Below are 22,841 nucleotides of genomic sequence, written 5' to 3'. Positions count from 1 at the left end.
TATCTCAATATTTAAGAGGCTGTACATGTAGATTATGCTTAAAATCTAAATGTAATTGTTCATATTCTGTCGTAATGAAAAAAACTGACTAGTTTTATGTTTTGATCTGAAATTTTAGAATTTTAAAGTTGGAAGGAATGTTAGCTGTTTTTTTTCCCCCATAAGTTAATATCAGTGTGACATGCAAAGAGCTGTTTGAAAGATTGTTGCAACAGCTATGCTTGTAAAGGCCTATCAAATTTTTCAGAATAAAAGATGAAGAATTTCACTTGGATTGGGGAGTCTAAAACTTTTTTTAAAGTGTATTAAAATGTGTAAGGAAAGATTTCATGTATCATTCTACTTTCTCTGCATGTTTAGCTTCTCTTAACACACACTGTTTGTAGCCAGTGACTTGTTAAAGGAAATGGGCTACATAGGACTCTGTTGTATCATGTGGACTGTGATTTAAGAGATTTGAACTAAAACACATGGAGAAAGGATAAGAAACGAGAGAGAACAGGTGATAACATGAAGATTTTATCTGTCATTCTGAAGTTAGTTTTCAGTTATTTCCTTGGAGAAGTATAAATTATATCCCCCTGCCCTCCGTCTCTAAGGAATACAGATAGAAGAATCATGCCATGTGAATCATCAATTTATGTCTGTTGTGGTCATTTCATAGGTGACTTACTGTGTGTGTGTGCGCACACATTTTTTCAAAGAATTAGGAAGGCTAATCAAGAAATAAACCATATAGGATATTGTGATGGCTGTTAGATTCTATTTCCCTATTGTTTGACCTTGTAATGCTTGTCTGTGTGCCAAATTTCTCTCTTAATTTGGGGACATTATAGTAAAACTGTAGAAATAGTCTGTATAATCCTCTTAGTAATGCAGAGTACCTTTTAACTATTGAAATATGTTAATAGATTTGAATTTCAAGTTCTAAGATATTTTCCAAACATCACCGTATGGTTTCTCTGTAGTTTCTGTCCACTGAGTTCCTATTTTATTCATTTCTCCCTTTATCCTTAGCCATTTCTCTCTGCCCTTCCTCCTACTTGTCTCCCAGCTGATTCAGTTACGGCATTATTTGCTGCTTCTAGAGATTGAAAAGGATAGAACTCAGAGCACTGAGTTAAGGTTTAATGGGTTATGTCATTCTCCTGCCCCTCATCTCTTCACAACACAGGCATAACTGTATGGAGCTACATATCTGATTTTCTTTGTATCTGGGTATACTGCCTTTTCTCTGGAGCACTGTTCTTTCTCATTTTGAAGTCTCACAAGGACTCTGAACTAGAAAGTTAGTCATAGACTTCAGTATAAATGGGTTTGTTCTACTTCCATGGGTGGTGAGGGGAGAAGAGTGATTAAGAAGTAACAGCTGATCTTTACATAATATTAACATAAGTCAGTGTCGTTTTTGGTCACCTATGTGACCTATGTTTTTAGGATACTTTTTTTCTAGTGTGTATTTTACCTCTTTTGCTAGCTCTTCTTGTTCATAAAGCACTCTAAATGTGGCTGTTAATTAATTTTCAGCCTTTTTTCTTTACACCATCTCCCACAAAATTTTTTTTTTGCATATGCTTTTGCTGTTTCACCCAGTTCATTTTGTTTTTAAGCTATTAAATGTTTGATCATTTTTATATCACTACTTGCAAATTAAAACAACATTGTTGTCAAATTGTAATGCTTCTCTCAAAGGAAAGTTAATAAAGCTAAGAACTTGAGAATAACTTAAAATTCTCTTTTCTGGTTTGTTTGTTTAAGCAATCAGCATTCTAAAATATCTTACTTTGGTATATTACATATATACAGAAATAGAATAGTTTGAATCCTCAGAGATCCATTACTCATTCCCAAATTTATCAACTCATAACCAATGTTGTTTTGTCTGTATCTCCTGATAATTTTGTGACCAGTCTTAAATATATTACTTCATCCATAATTATTTTAGAAAGTATTTCCAAAAGATAGAGACTGTTAAAATATAACCCCAACATAGTTATTATTCCTTAAAAAGTTGGGGACCAGTTTCTTAGTCCCTTTATGTAGTCAGTATTTCAGTCTCTCTAGATGTCTCTTTTTCTTTTTTTAATTTTTAACTTCAGTCAAGAGTCACATAAAGTTTTTAACAGTTCCTTTATTATTTGGCACATCAAAATGTCGCAGGCTCATTTTATATATTTATTGTCCCATATATATATATATGATGTCCCTTCATTCTTTTCCGCCCCTCCCATTTTTTGTGTCACTTGGAAGTTGCCCTTACAGCTTACTCTTGTGGGTCTGTGGGTTGGTTGGTTTGGATTATTTTTTCTTTCTGTGTTGCATTTTGGATAGTTTCTATTGCTGTGCTTTTGGGTTTACTAATCTCATTCTGCAGTGCCTGATCTGCCATTTATCCCATCCATGGTATTTTTCATCTCTCACTTGTTGCTTTTCATCTCAAAAGTTCAATTTGGGTCTCTTTTTCTTCCAGTTTTAGTGAGATATAATTTGATAGTTATCACACACACTGTGATAAGTCTACTAAGGTTATATTATCACACAGAGATGTTAAAAGTCGACTATTGTCCACACTGTACATTTCACACCCATGACTCACTTATTTTGCAACTGGAAGTTTGTAGTTATTAATCGGTCTCACCTGTTTCTTTCCTCCTCCAACCGTCCTCCCTCTGGCAACCACCTGTTTGTTCTCTGTATCTGTAACTGTTTTCTGGTGTTTGTTCATCTGTTTTTGTCTGTTATTCCACATTATTAAGTGAAAGTGTATGGTGTTTGTCTTTCTCTGTCTCATTCATCTCACTTAGAAGCATACCCTTTAGGTTCATCTGTGTCACAAATGGCAAGGTTTCATTGTTTTTATGGCTTATCCATTAATATGTATACACCACCTCTTCTCTGGGTCTCTCTCTTTTTTAAAATCTTTTGTATCTCTTCAACATATGGAGTACTGCTATGACTGTTTAATTTCCTTGTCTGCTAGTTCTAACAAGCGGGTCAGTTCTGGGTCAGTTCTAAATGATTGATAATTCTAATTTTCAGATACATTTTCCTGCATCTTTGTTGCCTGGTAGTCTTTCATTGAGACATTGTGATTTTTACCTTGTTGGCTGTTGGATATTTTGCATTCCTTTAAATCTGGAGCTTTGTTCTGCAATGCATTTATTGTCAGGAAACAGTATGATCCTTTTCAGATTTTACCTTTATGATTTGTTAGATGGCTAAGACTAATTGTTCCTTCCTGAGGCAAGGTCTTCCTAAATATTCTGCCAACTGCCCCATAACTATGAATTTTTCCAGGTTTTTTTTTTTTTAATTGGACTTGCCCAGTGGCTTATATGATAAAGTATCTGTCTGCAACGTAGGAGACCTGGGTTCGATCCCTAGGTCGGGAGAAGGGAATGGCTACCCACTCCAGTTTCTTTCCTGGAAAATCCCATGGACAGTGGAGCCTGGTGGGCTATGGTCCATGGGGTTTCAGAGCCGACAAGACTGAGTGACTTTCACTTTCTGTTCTGTTCTGACAATCACTTTCTGTAATTGATACACAACGTTGTATTAGTTTTTGGTATATAGTGTAATGATTTAATAGATGTATATACATTGCAAAATGATTACCATAGTAAGTTAACAGCCATCACCACACATAGTTACACATTTTTCTTGTGTTGAGAACTCTCTGAGCAATTCTCAAATATACAGTATTGTATTATTAAGTACAGTCACCATCCTGTACCTTACACACTCAGCACTTACTCATCTTATAACCGGAAGTTTGTACCTTGTGACCACCATCACCTGTTCCCCCACCTCCCACCTTTGGCAGCCACTCGTCTGTTTTCTGTGTCTGCGTTTGTTGTCTTGCTTTGGTCTTAGATTCCACATATAAGTGAGATCATACAGTCGTCATCTTTGATTTGGCTAACACCCTCAAGGTGCATCCATGTTGTCCCAAACAGCAGGCTTCCCTTCTTAAGGCTGAATGAGAATATCCCGTTGTGCATGTAGACCACATTCTCTTCATGTTCATCCATCACTGGACACTTAGGTTGCTTCTGTGTCTTGCTGTTTGTTTTGCATTTCCCTGGTGATTAGTGATGTCGAACTCTTTTTCATGTACTTGTTGGCCATCTGTATGTCTTCTCCAGAAAAATGTGTTCAGATTCTTTGTTCTTGTTTTAATCAGACTGAGGTCTTTTCCCCCTGTTGAGTCATGTGAGCTTTTTTATAATTTTTATAAAATTAACTCCTTGTCAGATCTTTGATTTTTAAGTATTTTTTCCCATTCCATAGGTGGCCTATTCATTTTCATTTTGTTTCCTTTTTTTCTGCAGAGGATTTTTAGTTTGAAATAGTTCTTGTTCATTTTTGCTTTTGTTGACTTTGTTTTTGGTGTCAGATCCAAAATATTATTGCCAAGACCAATGTCAAGGAGCTTACCACCTGTGTATTCTTTTAACAGTTTTACTGTTTCAGGTCTTATGTTCAGGTCTTTAATACATTTTGAGTTGATTTTGGGATATACTATAAGATAACAGTCTAGTTTCATCCTTTTTCAGGTGGCTGTTCAGTTTTCCCAGCGTGACTTACTGAAGTCACTGTCCCCATTGTATATTCTTGGCTCCTTTGTTGTAAGTTAATTGATCACATATGTGTGGATTTACTTCTCACCTGCAACTGAGTTTTTCTAGTCTTCCTGGTTGGAGCGCTGTGGGGGTGCTGGGCACTGTTCCCTCTAGTCCTTTCAGATGGTTTCCCCGCCGCCAGTAGCTTCCTCATATGCCTGTGCTGACTGCCGCTCTGCTGAGTGTTTGAGGTGGACCGCGTTGCTGACCTTCAGGACTCTGTACAGCTCTCTCCTGTCTAGTGCCTTGTGCTGTGACCCATAGCTGCTGCCTTGATCTCCCAGGATCCAGTTCTGTCTGTTTAACTCAAAGGGGTTTGCCTGGAAAGTTTCAAGGCAGTAAGAAGACAGTAATCTGTCAGAGATCACTGCCTTCTTTGCCTGACATCCAAGGTTGTTAAACCTGTTGCTTTATGTATTTTGCTTGATTTTGTAAACCTGTTGCTTTATGTATTTTGCTTGATTTTGTTGTTGCTTAAAGCGAGAGGGTAAACCCAGTCCCTGTTACTCTATCTTGACTAAAGAAGTTCCTAGACGTATGTTTAACTCTAAGAAATTTTTTTTTTTTTTTTTAATTTTTTTATTAGTTGGAGGCTAATTACTTCACAACATTTCAGTGGGTTTTGTCATACATTGATATGAATCAGCCATAGATTTACACGTATTCCCCATCCCGATCCCCCCTCCCACCTCCCTCTCCACCCGATTCCTCTGGGTCTTCCCAGTGTACCAGGCCCGAGCACTTGTCTCATGCATCCCACCTGGGCTGGTGATCTGTTTCACCATAGATAGTATACATGCTGTTCTTTTGAAACATCCCACCCTCACCTTCTCCCACAGAGTTCAAAAGTCTGTTCTGTATTTCTGTGTCTCTTTTTCTGTTTTGCATATAGGGTTATCGTTACCATCTTTCTAAATTCCATATATATGTGTTAGTATGCTGTAATGTTCTTTATCTTTCTGGCTTACTTCACTCTGTATAAGGGGCTCCAGTTTCATCCATCTCATTAGGACTGGTTCAAATGAATTCTTTTTGACGGCTGAGTAATATTCCATGGTGTATATGTACCACAGCTTTCTTATCCATTCATCTGCTGATGGGCATCTAGGTTGCTTCCATGTCCTGGCTATTATAAACAGTGCTGCGATGAACATTGGGGTGCACGTGTCTCTTTCAGATCTGGTTTCCTCAGTGTGTATGCCCAGAAGTGGTATTGCTGGGTCATATGGCAGTTCTATTTCCAGTTTTTTAAGGAATCTCCACACTGTTTTCCATAGTGGCTGTACTAGTTTGCATTCCCACCAACAGTGTAAGAGGGTTCTCTTTTCTCCACACCCTCTCCAGCATTTATTGCTTGTAGACTTTTGGATAGCAGCCATCCTGACTGGTGTGTAATGGTACCTCATTGTGGTTTTGATTTGCATTTCTCTAATAATGAGTGATGTTGAGCACCTTTTCATGTGTTTGTTAGCCATCTGTATGTCTTCTTTGGAGAAATGTCTGTTTAGTTCTCTGGCCCATTTTTTGATTGGGTGATTTATTTTTCTGGAATTGAGCTGCAGGAGTTGCTTGTATATTTTTGAGATTAATCCTTTGTCTGTTTCTTCATTTGCTATTATTTTCTCCCAATCTGAGGGCTGTCTTTTCACCTTACTTATAGTTTCCTTTGTAGTGCAAAAGCTTTTAAGTTTCATTAGATCCCATTTGTTTAGTTTTGCTTTTATTTCCAATATTCTGGGAGGTGGGTCATAGAGGATCTTGCTGTGATTTATGTCGGAGAGTGTTTTGCCTATGTTCTCCTCTAGGAGTTTTATAGTTTCTGGTCTTACATTTAGATCTTTAATCCATTTTGAGTTTATTTTTGTGTATGGTGTTAGAAAGTGTTCTAGTTTCATTCTTTTGCAAGTGGTTGACCAGTTTTCCCAGCACCACTTGTTAAAGAGGTTGTCTTTTTTCCATTGTATATCCTTGCCTCCTTTGTCAAAGATAAGGTGTCCATAGGTTCATGGATTTATCTCTGGGCTTTCTATTCTGTTCCATTGGTCTATATTTCTGTCTTTGTGCCAGTACCACACTGTCTTGATGACTGTGGCTTTGTAGTAGAGTCTGAAGTCAGGCAGGTTGATTCCTCCAGTTCCATTCTTCTTTCTCAAGATTACTTTGGCTATTCGAGGTTTTTTGTATTTCCATACAAATTGTGAAATTCTTTGGTCTAGTTCTGTGAAAAATACCGTTGGTAACTTGATAGGGATTGCATTGAATCTATAGATTGCTTTGGGTAGAATAGCCATTTTGACAATATTGATTCTTCCAATCCATGAACACGGTATGTTTCTCCATCTGTTTGTGTCCTCTTTGATTTCTTTCATCAGTGTTTTATAGTTTTCTATGAATAGGTCTTTTGTTTCTTTAGGTAGATATACTCCTAAGTATTTTATTCTTTTTGTTGCAATGGTGAATGGTATTGTTTCCTTAATTTCTCTTTCTGTTTTTTCATTGTTAGTATATAGGAATGCAAGGGATTTCTGTGTGTTAATTTTATATCCTGCAACTTTACTATATTCATTGATTAGTTCTAGTAATTTTCTGGTAGAGTCTTTAGGGTTTTCTATGTAGAGGATCATGTCATCTGCAAACAGTGAGAGTTTCACTTCTTCTTTTCCTATCTGGATTCCTTTTACTTCTTTTTCTGCTCTGATTGCTGTGGCCAAAACTTCCAACACTATGTTGAACAGTAGTGGTGAGAGTGGGCACCCTTGTCTTGTTCCTGATTTCAGGGGAAATGCTTTCAATTTTTCACCATTGAGGGTGATGCTTGCTGTGGGTTTGTCATATATAGCTTTTATTATGTTGAGGTATGTTCCTTCTATTCCTGCTTTTTGGAGAGTTTTAATCATAAATGAGTGTTGAATTTTGTCAAAGGCTTTCTCTGCATCTATTGAGATAATCATATGGTTTTTATCTTTCAATTTGTTAATGTGGTGTATTACATTGATTGATTTGCAGATATTGAAGAATCCTTGCATTCCTGGGATAAAGCCCACTTGGTCGTGGTGTATGATTTTTTTAATATGTTGTTGGATTCTGTTTGCTAGAATTTTGTTAAGGATTTTTGCATCTATGTTCATCAGTGATATTGGCCTGTAGTTTTCTTTTTTTGTGGCATCTTTGTCAGGTTTTGGAATTAGGGTGATGGTGGCCTCATAGAATGAGTTTGGAAGTTTACCTTCTTCTGCAATTTTCTGGAAGAGTTTGAGTAAGGTAGGTGTTAGCTCTTCTCTAAATTTTTGGTAGAATTCAGCTGTGAAGCCATCTGGTCCTGGGCTTTTGTTTGCTGGAAGATTTTTGATTACAGTTTCGATTTCCTTGCCTGTGATGGGTCTGTTAAGATCTTCTGTTTCTTCCTGGTTCAGTTTTGGAAAGTTATACTTTTCTAAGAATTTGTCCATTTCATCCAAGTTGTCCATTTTATTGGCATAGAGCTGCTGGTAGTAGTCTCTTATGATCCTTTGTATTTCAGTGTTGTCTGTTGTGATCTCTCCATTTTCATTTCTAATTTTGTTAATTTGGTTCTTCTCTCTTTGTTTCTTAATGAGTCTTGCTAATAGTTTGTCAATTTTGTTTATTTTTTCAAAAAACCAGCTTTTAGCTTTGTTGATTTTTGCTATGGTCTCTTTAGTTTCTATTGCATTTATTTCTGCCTTAATTTTTAAGATTTCTTTCCTTCTGCTAACCCTGGGGTTCTTCATTTCTTCCTTCTCTAATTGCTTTAGGTGTAGAGTTAGGTTATTTATTTGGCTTTTTTCTTGTTTCTTGATGTAAGCCTGTAATGCTATGAACCTTCCCCTTAGCACTGCTTTTACAGTGTCCCATAGGTTTGGGGTTGTTGTGTTTTCATTTTCATTCATTTCTATACATATTTTGATTTCTTTTTTGATTTCTTCTATGATTTGTTGGTTATTCAGAAGTGTGTTATTTAGCCTCCAGGTGTTTGAAGTTTTAACAATTTTTTTCCTGTAATTGAGATCTAATCTTACTGCACTGTGGTCAGAAAAGATGACTGGAATGATTTCAATTTTTTTGAATTTTCCAAGACCAGATTTATGGCCCAGGATGTGATCTATTCTGGAGAAGGTTCCGTGTGCACTTGAGAAAAAGGTGAAGTTGATTGTTTTGGGGTGAAATGTCCTATAGATATCAATTAGGTCTAGCTGGTCCATTGTGTCATTTAAAGTTTGTGTTTCCTTGTTAATTTTCTGTTCAGTTGATCTATCCATAGTTGTGAGTGGGGCATTAAAGTCTCCCACTATTATTGTGTTACTATTAATTTCCTCTTTCATACTCGTTAGTGTTTGCCGTACATATTGCGGTGCTCCTATGTTGGGTGCATATATATTTATAATTGTTATATCTTCTTCTTGGATTGATCCTTTGATCATTATGTAGTGTCCTTCTTTGTCTCTTTTCACAGCTTTTATTTGAAAGTCTATTTTATCTGATATGAGTATTGCGACTCCTGCTTTCTTTTTGTCTCCATTTGCATGAAATATTTTTTTCCAGCCCTTCACTTTTAGTCTGTATGTGTCTCTTGTTTTGAGGTGGGTCTCTTGTAGACAGCATATATGGGGGTCTTGTTTTTGTATCCATTCAGCCAATCTTTGTCTTTTGGTTGGGGCATTCAACCCATTTACATTTAAGGTAATTATTGATAGGTGTGGTCCCGTTGCCATTTACTTTGTTGTTTTGAGTTCACGTTTATACAACCTTTCTGCATTTCCTGTCTAGAGAAGATCCTTTAGCATTTGTTGAAGAGCTGGTTTGGTGGTGCTGAATTCTCTCAGCTTTTGCTTATCTGTAAAGCTTTTGAGTTCTCCTTCATATCTGAATGAGATCCTTGCTGGATACAGTAATCTAGGTTGTAGGTTATTCTCTTTCATTACTTTCAGGACGTCCTGCCATTCCCTTCTGGCCTGGAGGGTTTCTATTGATAGGTCAGCTGTTATCCTTATGGGAATCCCTTTGTGTGTTATTTGTTGTTTTTCCCTTGCTGCTTTTAATATTTGTTCTTTGTGTTTGATCTTTGTTAGTTTGATTAATATGTGTCTTGGGGTGTTTCGCCTTGGGTTTATCCTGTTTGGGACTCTCTGGGTTTCTTGGACTTGAGTGGCTATTTCCTTCCCCATTTTAGGGAAGTTTTCAGCTATTATCTCCTCGAGTATTTTCTCATGGCCTTTCTTTTTGTCTTCTTCTTCTGGAACTCCTATGATTCGAATGTTGGGGCGTTTCACATTGTCCCAGAGGTCCCTGAGGTTGTCCTCATTTCTTTTGATCCTTTTTTCTTTTTTCCTCTCTGCTTCATTTATTTCCACCATTTTATCTTCTACCTCACTTATCCTATCTTCTGCCTCCGTTATTCTACTCTTGGTTCCCTCCAAAGTGTTTTTGATCTCATTCATTGCATTGTTCATTTTTAATTGACTCTTTTTTATTTCTTCTAGGTCTTTATTAAACAATTCTTGTATCTTTTCAATCTTTGTCTCCAGGCTATTTATCTGTAACTCCATTTTGTTTTCAAGATTTTGGATCATTTTTATTATCATTATTCTAAATTCTTTTTCAGGTAGATTCCCTATCTCCTCCTCTTTTGTTTGACTTGGTGGGCATTTTTCATGTTCCTTTACCTGTTGGGTATTTCTTTGCCTTTTCATCTTGTTTAGATTGCTGTGTCTGGAGTGGACTTTCTGTATTCTGGAGGTCTGTGGTTCCTTTTTATTGTGGAGGATTTACCCAGTGGGTGGGGTTAGACGATTGGCTTGTCAAGGTTTCCCGGTTAGGGAAGCTTGCTTCAGTGTACTGGTGCGTGGAACTTGATTTCTTCTTTTTGGAGAGCAGTGGAGTGCCCAGTAATGAGTTTTGAGATGGGTCTATGTGTTAGGTGTGACCTTGGGCAGCCTGTATGTTGACGTTCGGGGCTATGTTCCTGTGTTGCTGGAGAATTTGCGTGGTATGTCTTGCTCTAAAACTTATTGGCTCTTGGGTGGTGGTTGGTTTCAGTGTAGGTATGGAGGCTTTTGGACGGTCACTTATTACTTAAAGTTCCATGTAGTCAGGAGTTTTCTGGTGTTCTCAGGTTTTGGGCTTAAGTTTCCTGCCTCTGGATTTCAGTTTTATTCTTCCTGTAGTCTCAGGACTTCTCCAACTATACAGCACTGATAATAAAACTTCTAGGTTAATGGCGAAAAGATTCTCCCCCGTTAGGGACACCCAGAGAGGTTCACAGAGTTACATGAACAGGAGAAAAGGGAGGAGGGAGATAGAGATGAGCAGGAGGAGAAAAAGGGGGACTCAAGAGGAGAGAGACAGATCTACGCAGCTGTCTGTTCCCAGAGTGTTCTCCGTATCTCAGACACCTACAAGGATTCACAGAATTGGATTGGGAAGAGAAGGGGAAAGGAGGAAATAGAGGTGTTCTGAGGTAGAAAACAGAGAGTCAAGATTGGGAGAGAATAATCTTCGGTTTAAAGATAGGGCTTCTCTTTTTTTTTTTTTTGTAAGGTTATAGTGTAGTGAAAATGAAAATGAAGAGTAGTAGAGGAGTACTAGAGGACTTTAAAAGAAATAAGAGAAAAAGAAAAATAGAAAATAAAAGAGAAAACGGAAAGGAAAAAAAAGAAGAAAAAAGAAAAAAAAACAAAAAAAAAAAAGAAAGAAAAAAAAATTTTTTTTTCCCCCTAATTAAAAAAATCGTAAAAATCTATGAAAATGAAAGTTAAGGAGTAATGGGGGAGTAATAGGGAATTTTAAAGGAAAATAAAAGAGAAAAAATAAAAAAGAAAAAATATAAAAAGAAAAAAAAATTTTTTTTTTCCTTACTTAGAAAAAAAAAAGTAAAAATATATCTAGGAGTTTCTCTGGAGCTGTTGCGGTCAGTGTGGGTTCGGCTCAGTTTCAGATAGCTCCTCGTTCCAGCTTACACTTCTCGATATCTACAGGGCCCTTCCGGTGAAGTCGGTGTTTTCTACAGGGATTTTAATCTGTTGCACCAGTCCCTTCTGAAGCGGTTCCCTTTGTTTATTTGGCTTCTGTTTGCCGGTCTCTTCAGAGCCTCATTTCCGCCCTGACACAGGCGGGCGGAGGTAACTCTAAGAAATTACCGACCAGTTTTCCAAAGCGGTTGTACCATTTTACACTTTTTTTTTTTCTTCTTTTTTTTTCTTTTTTCTTTTTTCTTTTTTTTTCTTTTTAAAAATATGGAACGCTTCACGAATTTGCGTGTCATCCTTGCGCAGGGGCCATGCTAATCTTCTCTGTATCGTTCCAATTTTAGTATATGTGCTGCCGAAGCGAGCACCCATTTTACACTTTTGTTAGTGCAGCATGGGAGCTCCAGTTGCTCCATATCCTCACCTACATTTAATCGTGTTAGTCTTTTTTATTTTTTTTTTAAATAGGTTTTTCTTTTTTTTTTCCTACTCTGCTGGATCATCTTTGCTACACAGGTGTTTCTGTAGGTGGTGGCAAGCAGGGACTCCTCTTTGTTGCAGTGTGCAGGCTTCTCATTGCAGTGGTCTCTAGTTGTGGAGAACAAGTTCTGGGGCACGCAGGCCTCAGTCCTTGTGGTTCCCGGGCTGCAGACTTCAGGCTGAATAGTTGTGACGCTCAGGCTCAGTTGCTCCACAGCATGTGGGATCTTCCTCAACCAGAGACTGAGCCTGTGTCTCCTGCATTGGCAGGCAGATTCTTTACCACTGAGCCACCAAAGAAACCCTAATCTTTTTAGTTTAGTCCTTCTGGGGAGTTTGAAATGATATCTTGCTTTAATTTTGATTGTATTTTCTAAGGTAGTCAATGGACGTGAGTTTGGGTAAACTCGGGGAGTTGGTGATGGACAGGGAGGCCTGGTGTGCTGCGGTTTATGGAATCGCAGAGTTGGACATGACTGAGCGACTGAACTGAACATACCCATTTTTTAAATCTTTAATTGAGAACAGTTTCATGCATTCACCACCACCACCCTGCTACTGACCTCAAAGAATCCAGGCCAGTTGTATTGTTCCTTAATTTGGATTTGCCTGATTGTTTGCTCATGATTAAGTTCATTATAATCATTTTTGTCAGGTGTACTACATTTTTTCTCATTGTATTACATCAGAGGGTACATGATATGAATTTGTGCTTACCATTGGTGATAATATGTTTGATCACTTGGTTAAGGCAGAGTCTTCTGGATTTCCCTGTTTAAAAGTACCTTTTTCCTTTTATAATTAGTAAGCAGTCTGTGGGGTGATAGGGTAACTCCATGAGAATTCTTTCTCCCCAGTAGTCTTTATCAATAGTTTTAGTATTCATTGATTCTTACCTGAATCAGTTCAGTTACTACTGTAGTGATTATAAAATGGTAACTTTTATTTCTGTCATACTTTATGTATTTATTAATTGACTTTTTATCTAAAGAAGACATTTTTCTGCCCCAAACACACCCTTATTTTAGTATCTTGTTTGGATTCATTCTGTTTTTAGTTTAAGCGAATTCATAACTTCACTTTGCAAAATGTTCTGAACTTTGACCCGTGGTTTCTTCAAGCTGGTTCCTATTTCCTCTTGATGTGTTCCCTTACTGTTGGCACCAGCAAGGTATTCCAGGTTGCCAAAAGGCCCTGGATTTGGCCTTTTTAAGGAGTCCAGGTTTTCCTTTATTGGAGAATCTTATTTAAAACAGAAGTCTGTTTTAAAACACTGGATCATTATTACATACAAATGTCTTGACTTTCAATTTTTATAGAAATTTCTGTCGAAAATACAGAAGGAAATCTTCCTACTAAAATCCCTGCAGTGCCCTGGCCCTGGCACCACAGGCCCACAGAGTAGTTCCATCAGGAAATGTGGTTTGGGTGTTCCTACATGAGGAGAGCACATGTGTCAGTAGCATCAAGGTTAGTGTGTGCACTACAGAGAATGAAGCAAGTCGGCTTCTTGTTGTTTACAAATGTTGACATTTACACTTTTTAGGTTGTTCTGGTGTATTGTTTTCTGTAGCTAAAGCAGAATTTATTTTTCCTTGCTCTGATACTAGGAGAGTTGGTGTTGTTACCCTGGACATTAATTTTGACATAATGGAAGAAGCTAATCGGCACCTTAAGCCTAGTGCTTTCACTAGCTTTATGTACATATTTCGCTCTTGTTTTTATCACTGTTTAGATGCATAGTTTTATTGATAAACCATCCCCCCAGAGTTTTCCATATTTGGGGTATTTTCAGTGACAAAACATTAGTCAACCTTTGAAATTTCAGAATATTGACAGCTAGATTTTTTTTCAAGTAAAGCACTGTAACTTTTTGTACTGAAAGAATACAATAATAATTTCCTTGGGGTGGAGCACAGCTTGTCTTGCCCTTTTCTTCTGTCTCCGTTTTCCTTCTTAACAAACTCCTAGATATCTGCATGGTATTTGAAGTTCTGGGGCATCATCTGCTCAAGTGGATCATCAAGTCCAATTATCAAGGGCTTCCTCTGCCTTGTGTCAAAAAAATTATTCAGCAAGTATGTATCCTACTATTTTCTATTTTTTGAAGGTTGTACTCCATTTATAGTTATCATAAAATATTTGGTATATTCCCTGTGTTGTACAGTATCCTTGTAACTTATTTATTTTATACATAATAGTTTGCATGTGGTAGTTTTTTTAGTTTCTTAAAGTGTCTGGAGTGTCCTATTTCCAATAGAGTTTTTACGTTTTTTATTTTATTTTTTTATCTTTTTTTAAATTAAAAAAAATTTTTTTTTCCCATTTATTTTTATTAGCTGGAAGCTAATTATGTTACAATATTGTAGTGGTTTTTGCCATACACTGACATGAATCAGCCATGGATTTACATGTGTTCCCCTTCCCGATCCCTCCTCCCTAAAACTAAGTTTTTTAAATTGCTGAAATTATTTATTCAGCCTCTAGGGTTTATTGTGTTTGTTTTTAAATGTTTTAGCACAACCATTTCCCCCCCGGTTCATCTTCCGTAATAATTATTAGATGGGGAGCTGTATTTAATGCCTGATTTTAGAATTTTGGACCCTTATCTAGAAGTTCTGGTTGCAAAAATGGATTATATATTATAGAGAATACTTTGTCAAATTACTACCAGCTCTTTATATAACATTATTCATGAGCATTTTTTCATATTATAAACAGCTTTCAATATACAGTAAAAGAGTTTTATCATCAGGAAAGTAGTAATATTTTAACCACAAACAGTTTGTTTAAATAATGTGTATTGTTGGACAGAGCGCCAAACTGGGAAGCACAAGACCTCAGTTCTTCAATAAGAAAATTTAAATTTAAACATACCTAAATCTCTTTCATCGTCGCCTACATTTCAGTAGTTAAAGGACATGTCAGCCATTTATTCTCAGTCTCTATAATGTACTTAAAGAATATCTTCACATACAATTAGCTCTGTAAAACTTGGAAGAACATTTCATTGCAAATAAACTCTTGCCTTTGTTTATTGTTTAAAATTAATCTTTCTGGGGAAGTTCTTTAAAAAAAAAGAAAAAGCTTTCTTCTCTGTAGCAAGCTACCATATCATTTTTATATCTTTATTTTTCACAATGTTGTATTATAGTTTTTTTCTTCTCCAGGTAGACTTGTATTCAGTGTTTGCAAGTCTACTGCTCTGTTCCCATTCAGGTGTTACAGGGTCTGGATTATTTGCACACCAAGTGCCGTATCATCCACACTGACATTAAACCAGAAAACATCCTGTTGTCAGTGAATGAACAATACATCCGGAGGCTGGCTGCAGAAGCAACAGAATGGCAGCGCTCTGGAGCTCCTCCACCTTCTGGATCTGCAGGTATATTTTCTTTGGGGACTTGGTTTTCATTAGAAGTTAAGAGAAGTTCCTGTTTTTATTCTATTACCTGGCAGTTAAGTAAAGCACCACTAATTCATTTAATAGTAAGGTACAGTAAGTACTCATGTAAGAAATAGTTTCAGCCTTCAAAAGACTTTTTTATACTGAGTATTATTTCCATAGGGGAAGAATACTGTACCTTTTAGGTTCAAAGATGTTGTGTATTATAAAAGCTGATTCGTGTTAAAATGTTTTCTCTTGTGATTTGATGGTCCTTTTTTTTTTTTTTTGATGTTTATATATGCTGACCTATGTGAATCAGTGATCCTTGTGCAGGAGCATAATAGCATTGCTGTTAAAAGTATGGGTTTGAGCACTGGAGTGGACATACCTGTTTTGAATTCTTGCTTAAGGTTAATGACCTTGGGCAAGGGATTTGATTGCATTTTTCCTCATGCATAACTTATTGGGATTAAATTTCACATGAAGCAATTAGTAGTATGCCACACAGTATTATGTGTAAAATAAATGGTGGCTACTATGATTACGATTGATATTTTTTTTCTGTTTGTGGTACAGATTTTAATTTTAATAAATTAATCATATTTGAGGAACTCTCTTGATCCTCAAGGTGAAGGATCAGTTGTCCATAGACCTCCTTTAAAAAAAAGAATACCTCCACAGGGGCAAGGGGCAGCTGTTAAGTGGGCATAGAGTTTTCATTTTTGCAAAATGAAAAAGTTCTAGAAATGTTGTGCAACCATGTGAAATGAACACTGCTAAACTGTATGCGTAACAATAGTTAAAAGGGACATTTTATGAGTTTATTTTACCACAATTTTTAAAAAATTATTTTTTTTTAAGGAAGACTGAAGAGTCTACCTTCCAGCTAAACTAAACTAATATCTGTAACATACTGTGTAATTACTGTAACTGTTGATACTACTTTTAAAACTGACAAGTGCCAAGGAGAACTAGTCTTGGGTGAGAGATGACATGGTTGTTGCCTATCATTTTCCATTCTAAGCACTACACAGGAAGGGGATTTTAGCAACGTTAATAGTGTAAATTGGGCTACCCTGGTGGATCAGTGGTGAAGAATCCGCCTGCCAGTGAAGGAGAGGCAGGTTCAATCTCTGGGTTGGGAAGATCTACTGGAGAAGGAAATGGCAACCCACCCCAATATTCTTGCCTGGGAAATCCCATGGACAGAGGAACCCCGTGGACTGCAGTCATGGGGTCACAAAAGAGTCAAACACGACAGCGACCAAACAATAGTATAAATCAGACACGGGAACTTGGTTCTTTGCATATACTGATGCTGTCTAGAGAAGAGTTTATTTAAATTTATTTTAAATGTGTCAACTTTTCTGTGCATTGTTCTTTAAATTTTATTTTTTTAATGTTTCTAACAGTTGCTTAACAAACTGTACAAACAGACTTCATTCTGGTAGGGTGTCTTAGTTTATATTGCCTGCTGAATGCCAAGATTCTGACTTGGTTTTCTTTTCTTTTCAGTCAGTACTGCACCCCAACCTAAGCCAGTAAGTATAAGGTGTTTGTACATTTAATTCTACTCTACGGGCAGTGGGCAGGGGTTCTTCTGTTATGGATCACAGTTTATTTAGAGTTTGGAAAACAAAGAAAAAATGTTCCTGCACTTCTGTAATTTTCTCCAATAAATTCCTGTGAATGTTTGTACTGGTGAGGCTCCCATAAATTTGAGCGTGTATGAGAGTGAACCAGCCCCACAGACTGTTTCTGAGGACCAAAATTTATTGTGTATTTTGTTGTAATTTGGTTTTATAAGAGTATCTGCCTTTTCTTAGTTAATTAAAAACTTAAGTGTTATGTTAGGGAAAGAGTGGAATTTAATTAGGAAGTAATTAAAATTAATAGTTATCTCCAACTGGGAGTAATGGATTAGCCACCTGAAGGCTTTATCTGTTTGTAATCTCCGCCCAGGCTGACAAAATGTCAAAGAATAAGAAGAAGAAATTGAAGAAGAAGCAGAAGCGCCAGGCAGAATTACTAGAGAAGCGAATGCAGGAGATTGAGGAAATGGAGAAAGAGTCGGGCCCCGGGCAAAAAAGACCAAACCAGCAAGAAGAATCAGAGAGGCCTGTTGAAAGACCCTTGAAAGAGAACCCACCTAATAAAATGACCCAAGAAAAACTTGGTATAAATAGAGCATCACAAATTACTTTATAGCAAACTTTAATTTATCATTGTTATATAATGTGGTTTCATGCATACACAGCATCTCTTGGGGGTGTCCTTACACAGTAAGAATACAGAACTTCTCATAAATGTTAGGGAGGTAATATTCAAATGTAATTTCTAAGTTTTCTCAGGAAATGCAACATAGACGTTTTTTAGCAATTGGGTAAGAATTAGAAGATCTTTGTCCTTCTATGAATAGGCTTTCAATACGCAGTCAGTTTTTATGTCACTCTGTATAAGTTCTGGAAATGTTTTAATCTTATGGAGAGATCTTTTTTTTTGCTCTTTCATGCATATGCATACATGTACATCCTTTTTGTCTGTTTGTTCCTTAGAAGAGTCACGTACCATTCACCAGGATCAGACACTTACAGGACGTGGTATAGAGGGTGGTGCAGCAGAAATTAATTGCAATGGCGTAATTGAAATCATTAATTATACTGAGAACAGTAATAAAGAAACGTTGAGGCTTAAAGAGGATCTACGTAATGCTAACGACTGTGATATCCAAAATTTGAAGCAGGAACCTAGTTTACTAAGTTCCCAAAATGGAGACAGCAGCACATCTCAAGAAACAGACTCTTGTACACCTGTAACCTCTGAGGTGTCTGATACCATGATGTGCCAGTCTTCGTCAAATGTAGACCAATCATTCAGTGAACAGGACATTAGCCAACTTCAAGAAAGCATTCGGGCAGAGATACCCTGTGAAGATGAACAAGAGCAAGAACATAATGGACCACTAGACAACAAAGGTAGTTTCCCATTACTCCTTCCCTACATGAGATATTCATGAATTTCTAATATGTCAGACAAGACAAATAATGTATGTTGTCACTTACATGTGGAACTTAAAAATTAAACAAATTTAGCAAAACAGAAATAGACTTTCAGGTATAGAGAACAGGCAGGTAGATACAAATGAGAAGAGAGAGAAGGGGAAAGGAAAGATGGAGGGTAGGGGATTGAGAAGAACAAGCTACTACGTATAATAAAATAGATAGGCTAATAGGGATACATTGTACAATACAGGGAAAAACAGCATTATTTGTGACTTTAAATGGAGTATAATCTATAAAAATGCTGAGTTGCTATGTTGTATACCTGAAACTAATATGTTGTAAATCAACTATACAATTTTTTTTAAATTACCACATAGAAAAAATTTTTTCATGAGTTTCTAAAATAAAGGTACCCCCCCCAAAAAATAAAAGTACCATAGTTGTCATAAATACAGCTTTACAGCAGGTGTCCAAGTTACCTTCAATGTATAGATGTATAGTTCAGTTTGATCTTTATTGGTCATATAGTGAGTACACAGTATTTTTACTTGTCGCTTTGAAGGCAGAGGTTTTATTTCTGGAAACTCGAGGTGTTGCTTTTACTTGTTTTCAGTCTTAGAAAGTGTATTAATAGGTGGCCAGTTGGGGGCCTGGATATGTTACCTCACAGTTTTATTAACCTTTGGATATTTCTCTGTTCATTGAACAGTCTTATTGATGATACCTGTTGTCTATAGGAAAATCCACTGCTGGAAATTTTCTTGTTAACCCCCTTGAGCCAAAAAATGCAGAAAAGCTCCAAGTGAAGATCGCTGATCTTGGAAATGCCTGTTGGGTGGTAAGTTAAGCTTGTCTCAGTGTTTTGAAGTGACTGGGGATAAATAAGAATTTGGACTTCGTTGTGCTAAAAGAAGAAAGCATCTGCAGTTCTGAACCTAGGTTGCCAGTGACCATTTTAATTTTCTCTTAACCTTTGCATGGGTAGAGGGAATGGTATGCTGAAACAGTCCCCTCCTGCCCCTACACAAGGCACCCGTCACCGACATTCAGTGATATCCACGCTTGACGGTTTTATCTGTATCCTCATTGACTTTCATAGTCTAAATGCCCACATTCAGACTTTCCCTTCTGTTTTTTAAATCAGCATCTAACCAACTTATTAATTGTAACCTTTTAATTCATTTAACATATTTTGGACACTTTTGTCAATCGCAGATTTATATCAAATTCAGTTTTATGTGACACTTGTTAATATACTACAACCCTCACATATTCTTGACAGTTCTTTGTGATGAGCATCTTTGCTCATGAGTCTTCTGCAGTTGACCTAGAACATGCCCTAGACATGAAATTGCTAAGTCAGAAGTTGAGGGCTTTTTTAAAGGGGGTTTTTGATATATAGTGTCTTATTAATACTTTTGTTTACCAAGTTAAGAGTGCTTTTTATATTATTTTTAATGAATATCTTTTAAAAAATCTACAATACAAAGATTTGCACATAAGCAGGACTATTCAAAGAGCCATATATGCTTTGTAAACAGGGATGCTGGAGACTATTGAGGTGAAATCCAGTTTAATAGATCTGTTTATTTTTATATTTCAAATTCCCTATTCTACATGATATCCTATATCTAATGGTTCACAACCAAGTAGGATCTCAATTTCAGTATTGATTCCAGAATATTGTGGTAACATTTTAGAAAACATGAAGTCAGTACTTAGCACTGACCGATAGGAATATGGAAAAGCTTTTTAGGTAATTGGAATTATTTCACCAGGCCACCATATTTTTGCCTGCATGACTACAGTGGCTCTTCATGTCTCTTCGTTGTCCTTGCGTCTTACAGACTCTTCTCAACTCAACTATCAGAGTGATCCTTTTAAATGCATGTCATATATTCTCAAAACTTTGTGGTGGCTTCCTTTAGAATGAATAGAAAGTCCTTACTGTGGCCCACATACCACCCCACCAAGCAAAAAACTTAGTTTCTTCTACCTGGAATTCTCTTCCCAAGATAATGTGTATAATCTACTCTTTCAAAAAGAGTAGATTTTCTTCAGGTTCCTGTTCAGATGTCATCTTACCAGGGGGATCTTTCCCTGAACACCTAACATAAACCACTACTCTTCACACCCATGCACCTTTTATATTCACTCACGTATTTTCTTTTTTTTCCTCTCTCCCTCTCCCCTCAGTTTTCTTTCTCCACGGCACTTAACCCAATCTGATTCTACATATTTGTTTAATATCCCTTTCGCTATAATGTATGTCCCATCACAGCAGAGATTTTTTTAATTCATTGCTGTATCTTCGTGCTTAGAACAGTACCTCGTACATAGGAGGTGCTTGTTAAGTATTTAAAACAATTATAGAGGAAAACATTGACTCTGTAACAAAAATCACGTGGTATAAACTTCAAATGTTTGTCAGTTTTCTGCTCACGTCATTTCAAGCTCCTTTGCCTTTGTCTTTGGAACACCTTCCATCATGGCTGCGTTATGCATTTGGCATACTCTGCTTTATTTGGTTACAGTCTTTCCTGTCGTTTTTCTACAACAGAATTAATCTCTTTTTTCTTTAGTTGTCACATGCATTTCTTTTTTTAATGAGTCTCTATGCTAAAATGACTTTACATTCTTTTCATATGTTCACTCATTAAACAAATGTGTGGGCACATCTTTGACCTGGGCACTAGGACAGTGGTGATCTAGACATAGGTGCCTTGTCCTGCTGGATCCTGGTCTGATCTCACATCTTGTTGGTCTCTTAAGCACAGCAGCATCTGGTATTCTGTAATGGAATTTTATATTGTTTTCAAAGAGCTTGGTTTTTTAAAATATTATACTTTTGCTCATCACGTAAGCACATACATATATAGCTTAGGATAACTTACATAGATTTTAGCTCAAAAATCCATGCCCTTCCTTTGCCAGTTTTTCACTCCCCGCATAATGGTATTTACCTTCATTATTGTTAATAAATAACTTAGGTATATTGCTTCCAGTTCTTTTCAGTTTTAGCTATTTCTTCCTTCTTTCCAATAGGACTTATCTGCCATTACACCCATTTAATTGATGATTAAATCTCATCAATTTAATACAACTTTGGGCTAAATAATTTCATGTTTATATTATTGGGACTCTAATGCTATCCTCAGCTGAACTAAGTATATATTGTGTTATGATTCCTTTTCCCTTTTTGCCTAACACTGTTGTTTCATTTACTTAGTTGTTTTTTTGTTTTGTTTTGTTTTTAACTTTTATCAAATGATTAAAAAAATCCCACCCCATACTTTGACCCAGTGCTTTGAATACATACACTTTAATACACATGGATACCTTGGGTATTGGTCAACTTTTTCTTCCTAAAGAGCTCTATCCTAGAACTTGTTGTCTTCTAATCTGTGTTCATCTCTTTGGTTACCCTGTGGGCCTGCTGCATCACTGCCATTTGGGATTTCCTTTCATAGTCATCCTCGAGATTATTGTTAATTCTCTCTATATATCCAGTTTCCAGTTTGTGTCTCTCTGATCTTGGTTTACTCCATCATGGTTTTTGTTTGAAATATATACAACTTTTAGTGGCTTCCTAGAGGAGTGGGCATCCTTGCGCATCTAATAATGTCTTTATTCTGTTTTTACACTCAGTTGACTGCATGTAAAATTCTAGGATGAAAATCATTTTCCCTCAGAATGTTTGTCATAGCTTCATTTTTTTCTAGTTTCCTGTCATTGCTGCTAAAAGACTAGAGTCATTCTGATTTTTGGACCTTTGTATGAAGCCTTTTCCACTGAGGAAGTCTGTGGGATCATTTAACAGCCATGTGCCTCATGACGTCTGTTTTCATCCATTAGCTAAGAACCCAGTGTGTGCTATCACTATTGAAACTCTGGTTCTTTGGTTTTGTTTCTTGATTTTTTTTTTTTCTTTAATTCTCTTATTTTCTAACTCTGGTACCTTATTATTCAAATGTTAGATTTTATTCAGTTTCTCTAATTTTCTTACATATCTCTTCTATTTTCTAGCACTTCCTTTTCCAGGAGATTTCTCAGCTTGTGCTTGTGCTTTTAAGCCTTATATTTTCTTATTTCTCTTACTATATTCTTACTTTCTAAGAGTTCCTTGGTTCCATGATTATCTCTGAGAGGATATTATGTTTTCATTTTCTTCTTTATATGGTGTCTTCCTTGCCTTCTTTGTTTAGGGTTATTAAACAAAAGACTGACTGACCATTTGAATGGAGTGCCAGAAAGCTGTTAAGAAGCTTTGTGCCTGGTGGATCTTGTTGAATTATTCACTATAAAATGATCTGAGCTGTTTCATTTCATCCTCAGATGTCAAGGTCTTGGATTGGTCATATTTCCC

The 22,841-nt window shown here is 36.6% G+C and overlaps 1 protein-coding gene and 1 non-coding gene across 2 annotated transcripts in view; one reads left to right on the top strand and one right to left on the bottom strand.

Annotated features, from left to right (window-relative positions):
* SRPK1 (SRSF protein kinase 1) overlaps window positions 1-22,841 on the top strand; it is a 69,915-nt gene that overhangs the window by 33,082 nt on the left and 13,992 nt on the right. Inside the window, 6 exon segments of the mRNA XM_043907288.1 lie at window positions 14,057-14,163; window positions 15,305-15,470; window positions 16,989-17,014; window positions 17,436-17,649; window positions 18,029-18,448; window positions 19,213-19,313. Coding sequence (XP_043763223.1) covers window positions 14,057-14,163; window positions 15,305-15,470; window positions 16,989-17,014; window positions 17,436-17,649; window positions 18,029-18,448; window positions 19,213-19,313 — 1,034 coding nt within the window.
* On the bottom strand, window positions 11,867-11,973 carry LOC122697933. The gene has a single exon (XR_006342254.1). It is a non-coding gene; the product is annotated as a U6 spliceosomal RNA (small nuclear RNA).

The sequence above is a fragment of the Cervus elaphus genome, chromosome 7 (genome assembly GCF_910594005.1).
Source record: "Cervus elaphus chromosome 7, mCerEla1.1, whole genome shotgun sequence".
NCBI lineage: Eukaryota > Metazoa > Chordata > Mammalia > Artiodactyla > Cervidae > Cervus > Cervus elaphus.
Note: the sequence above shows the minus strand (reverse complement) of the source record. Positions and strands in the feature narration are given on the sequence as shown.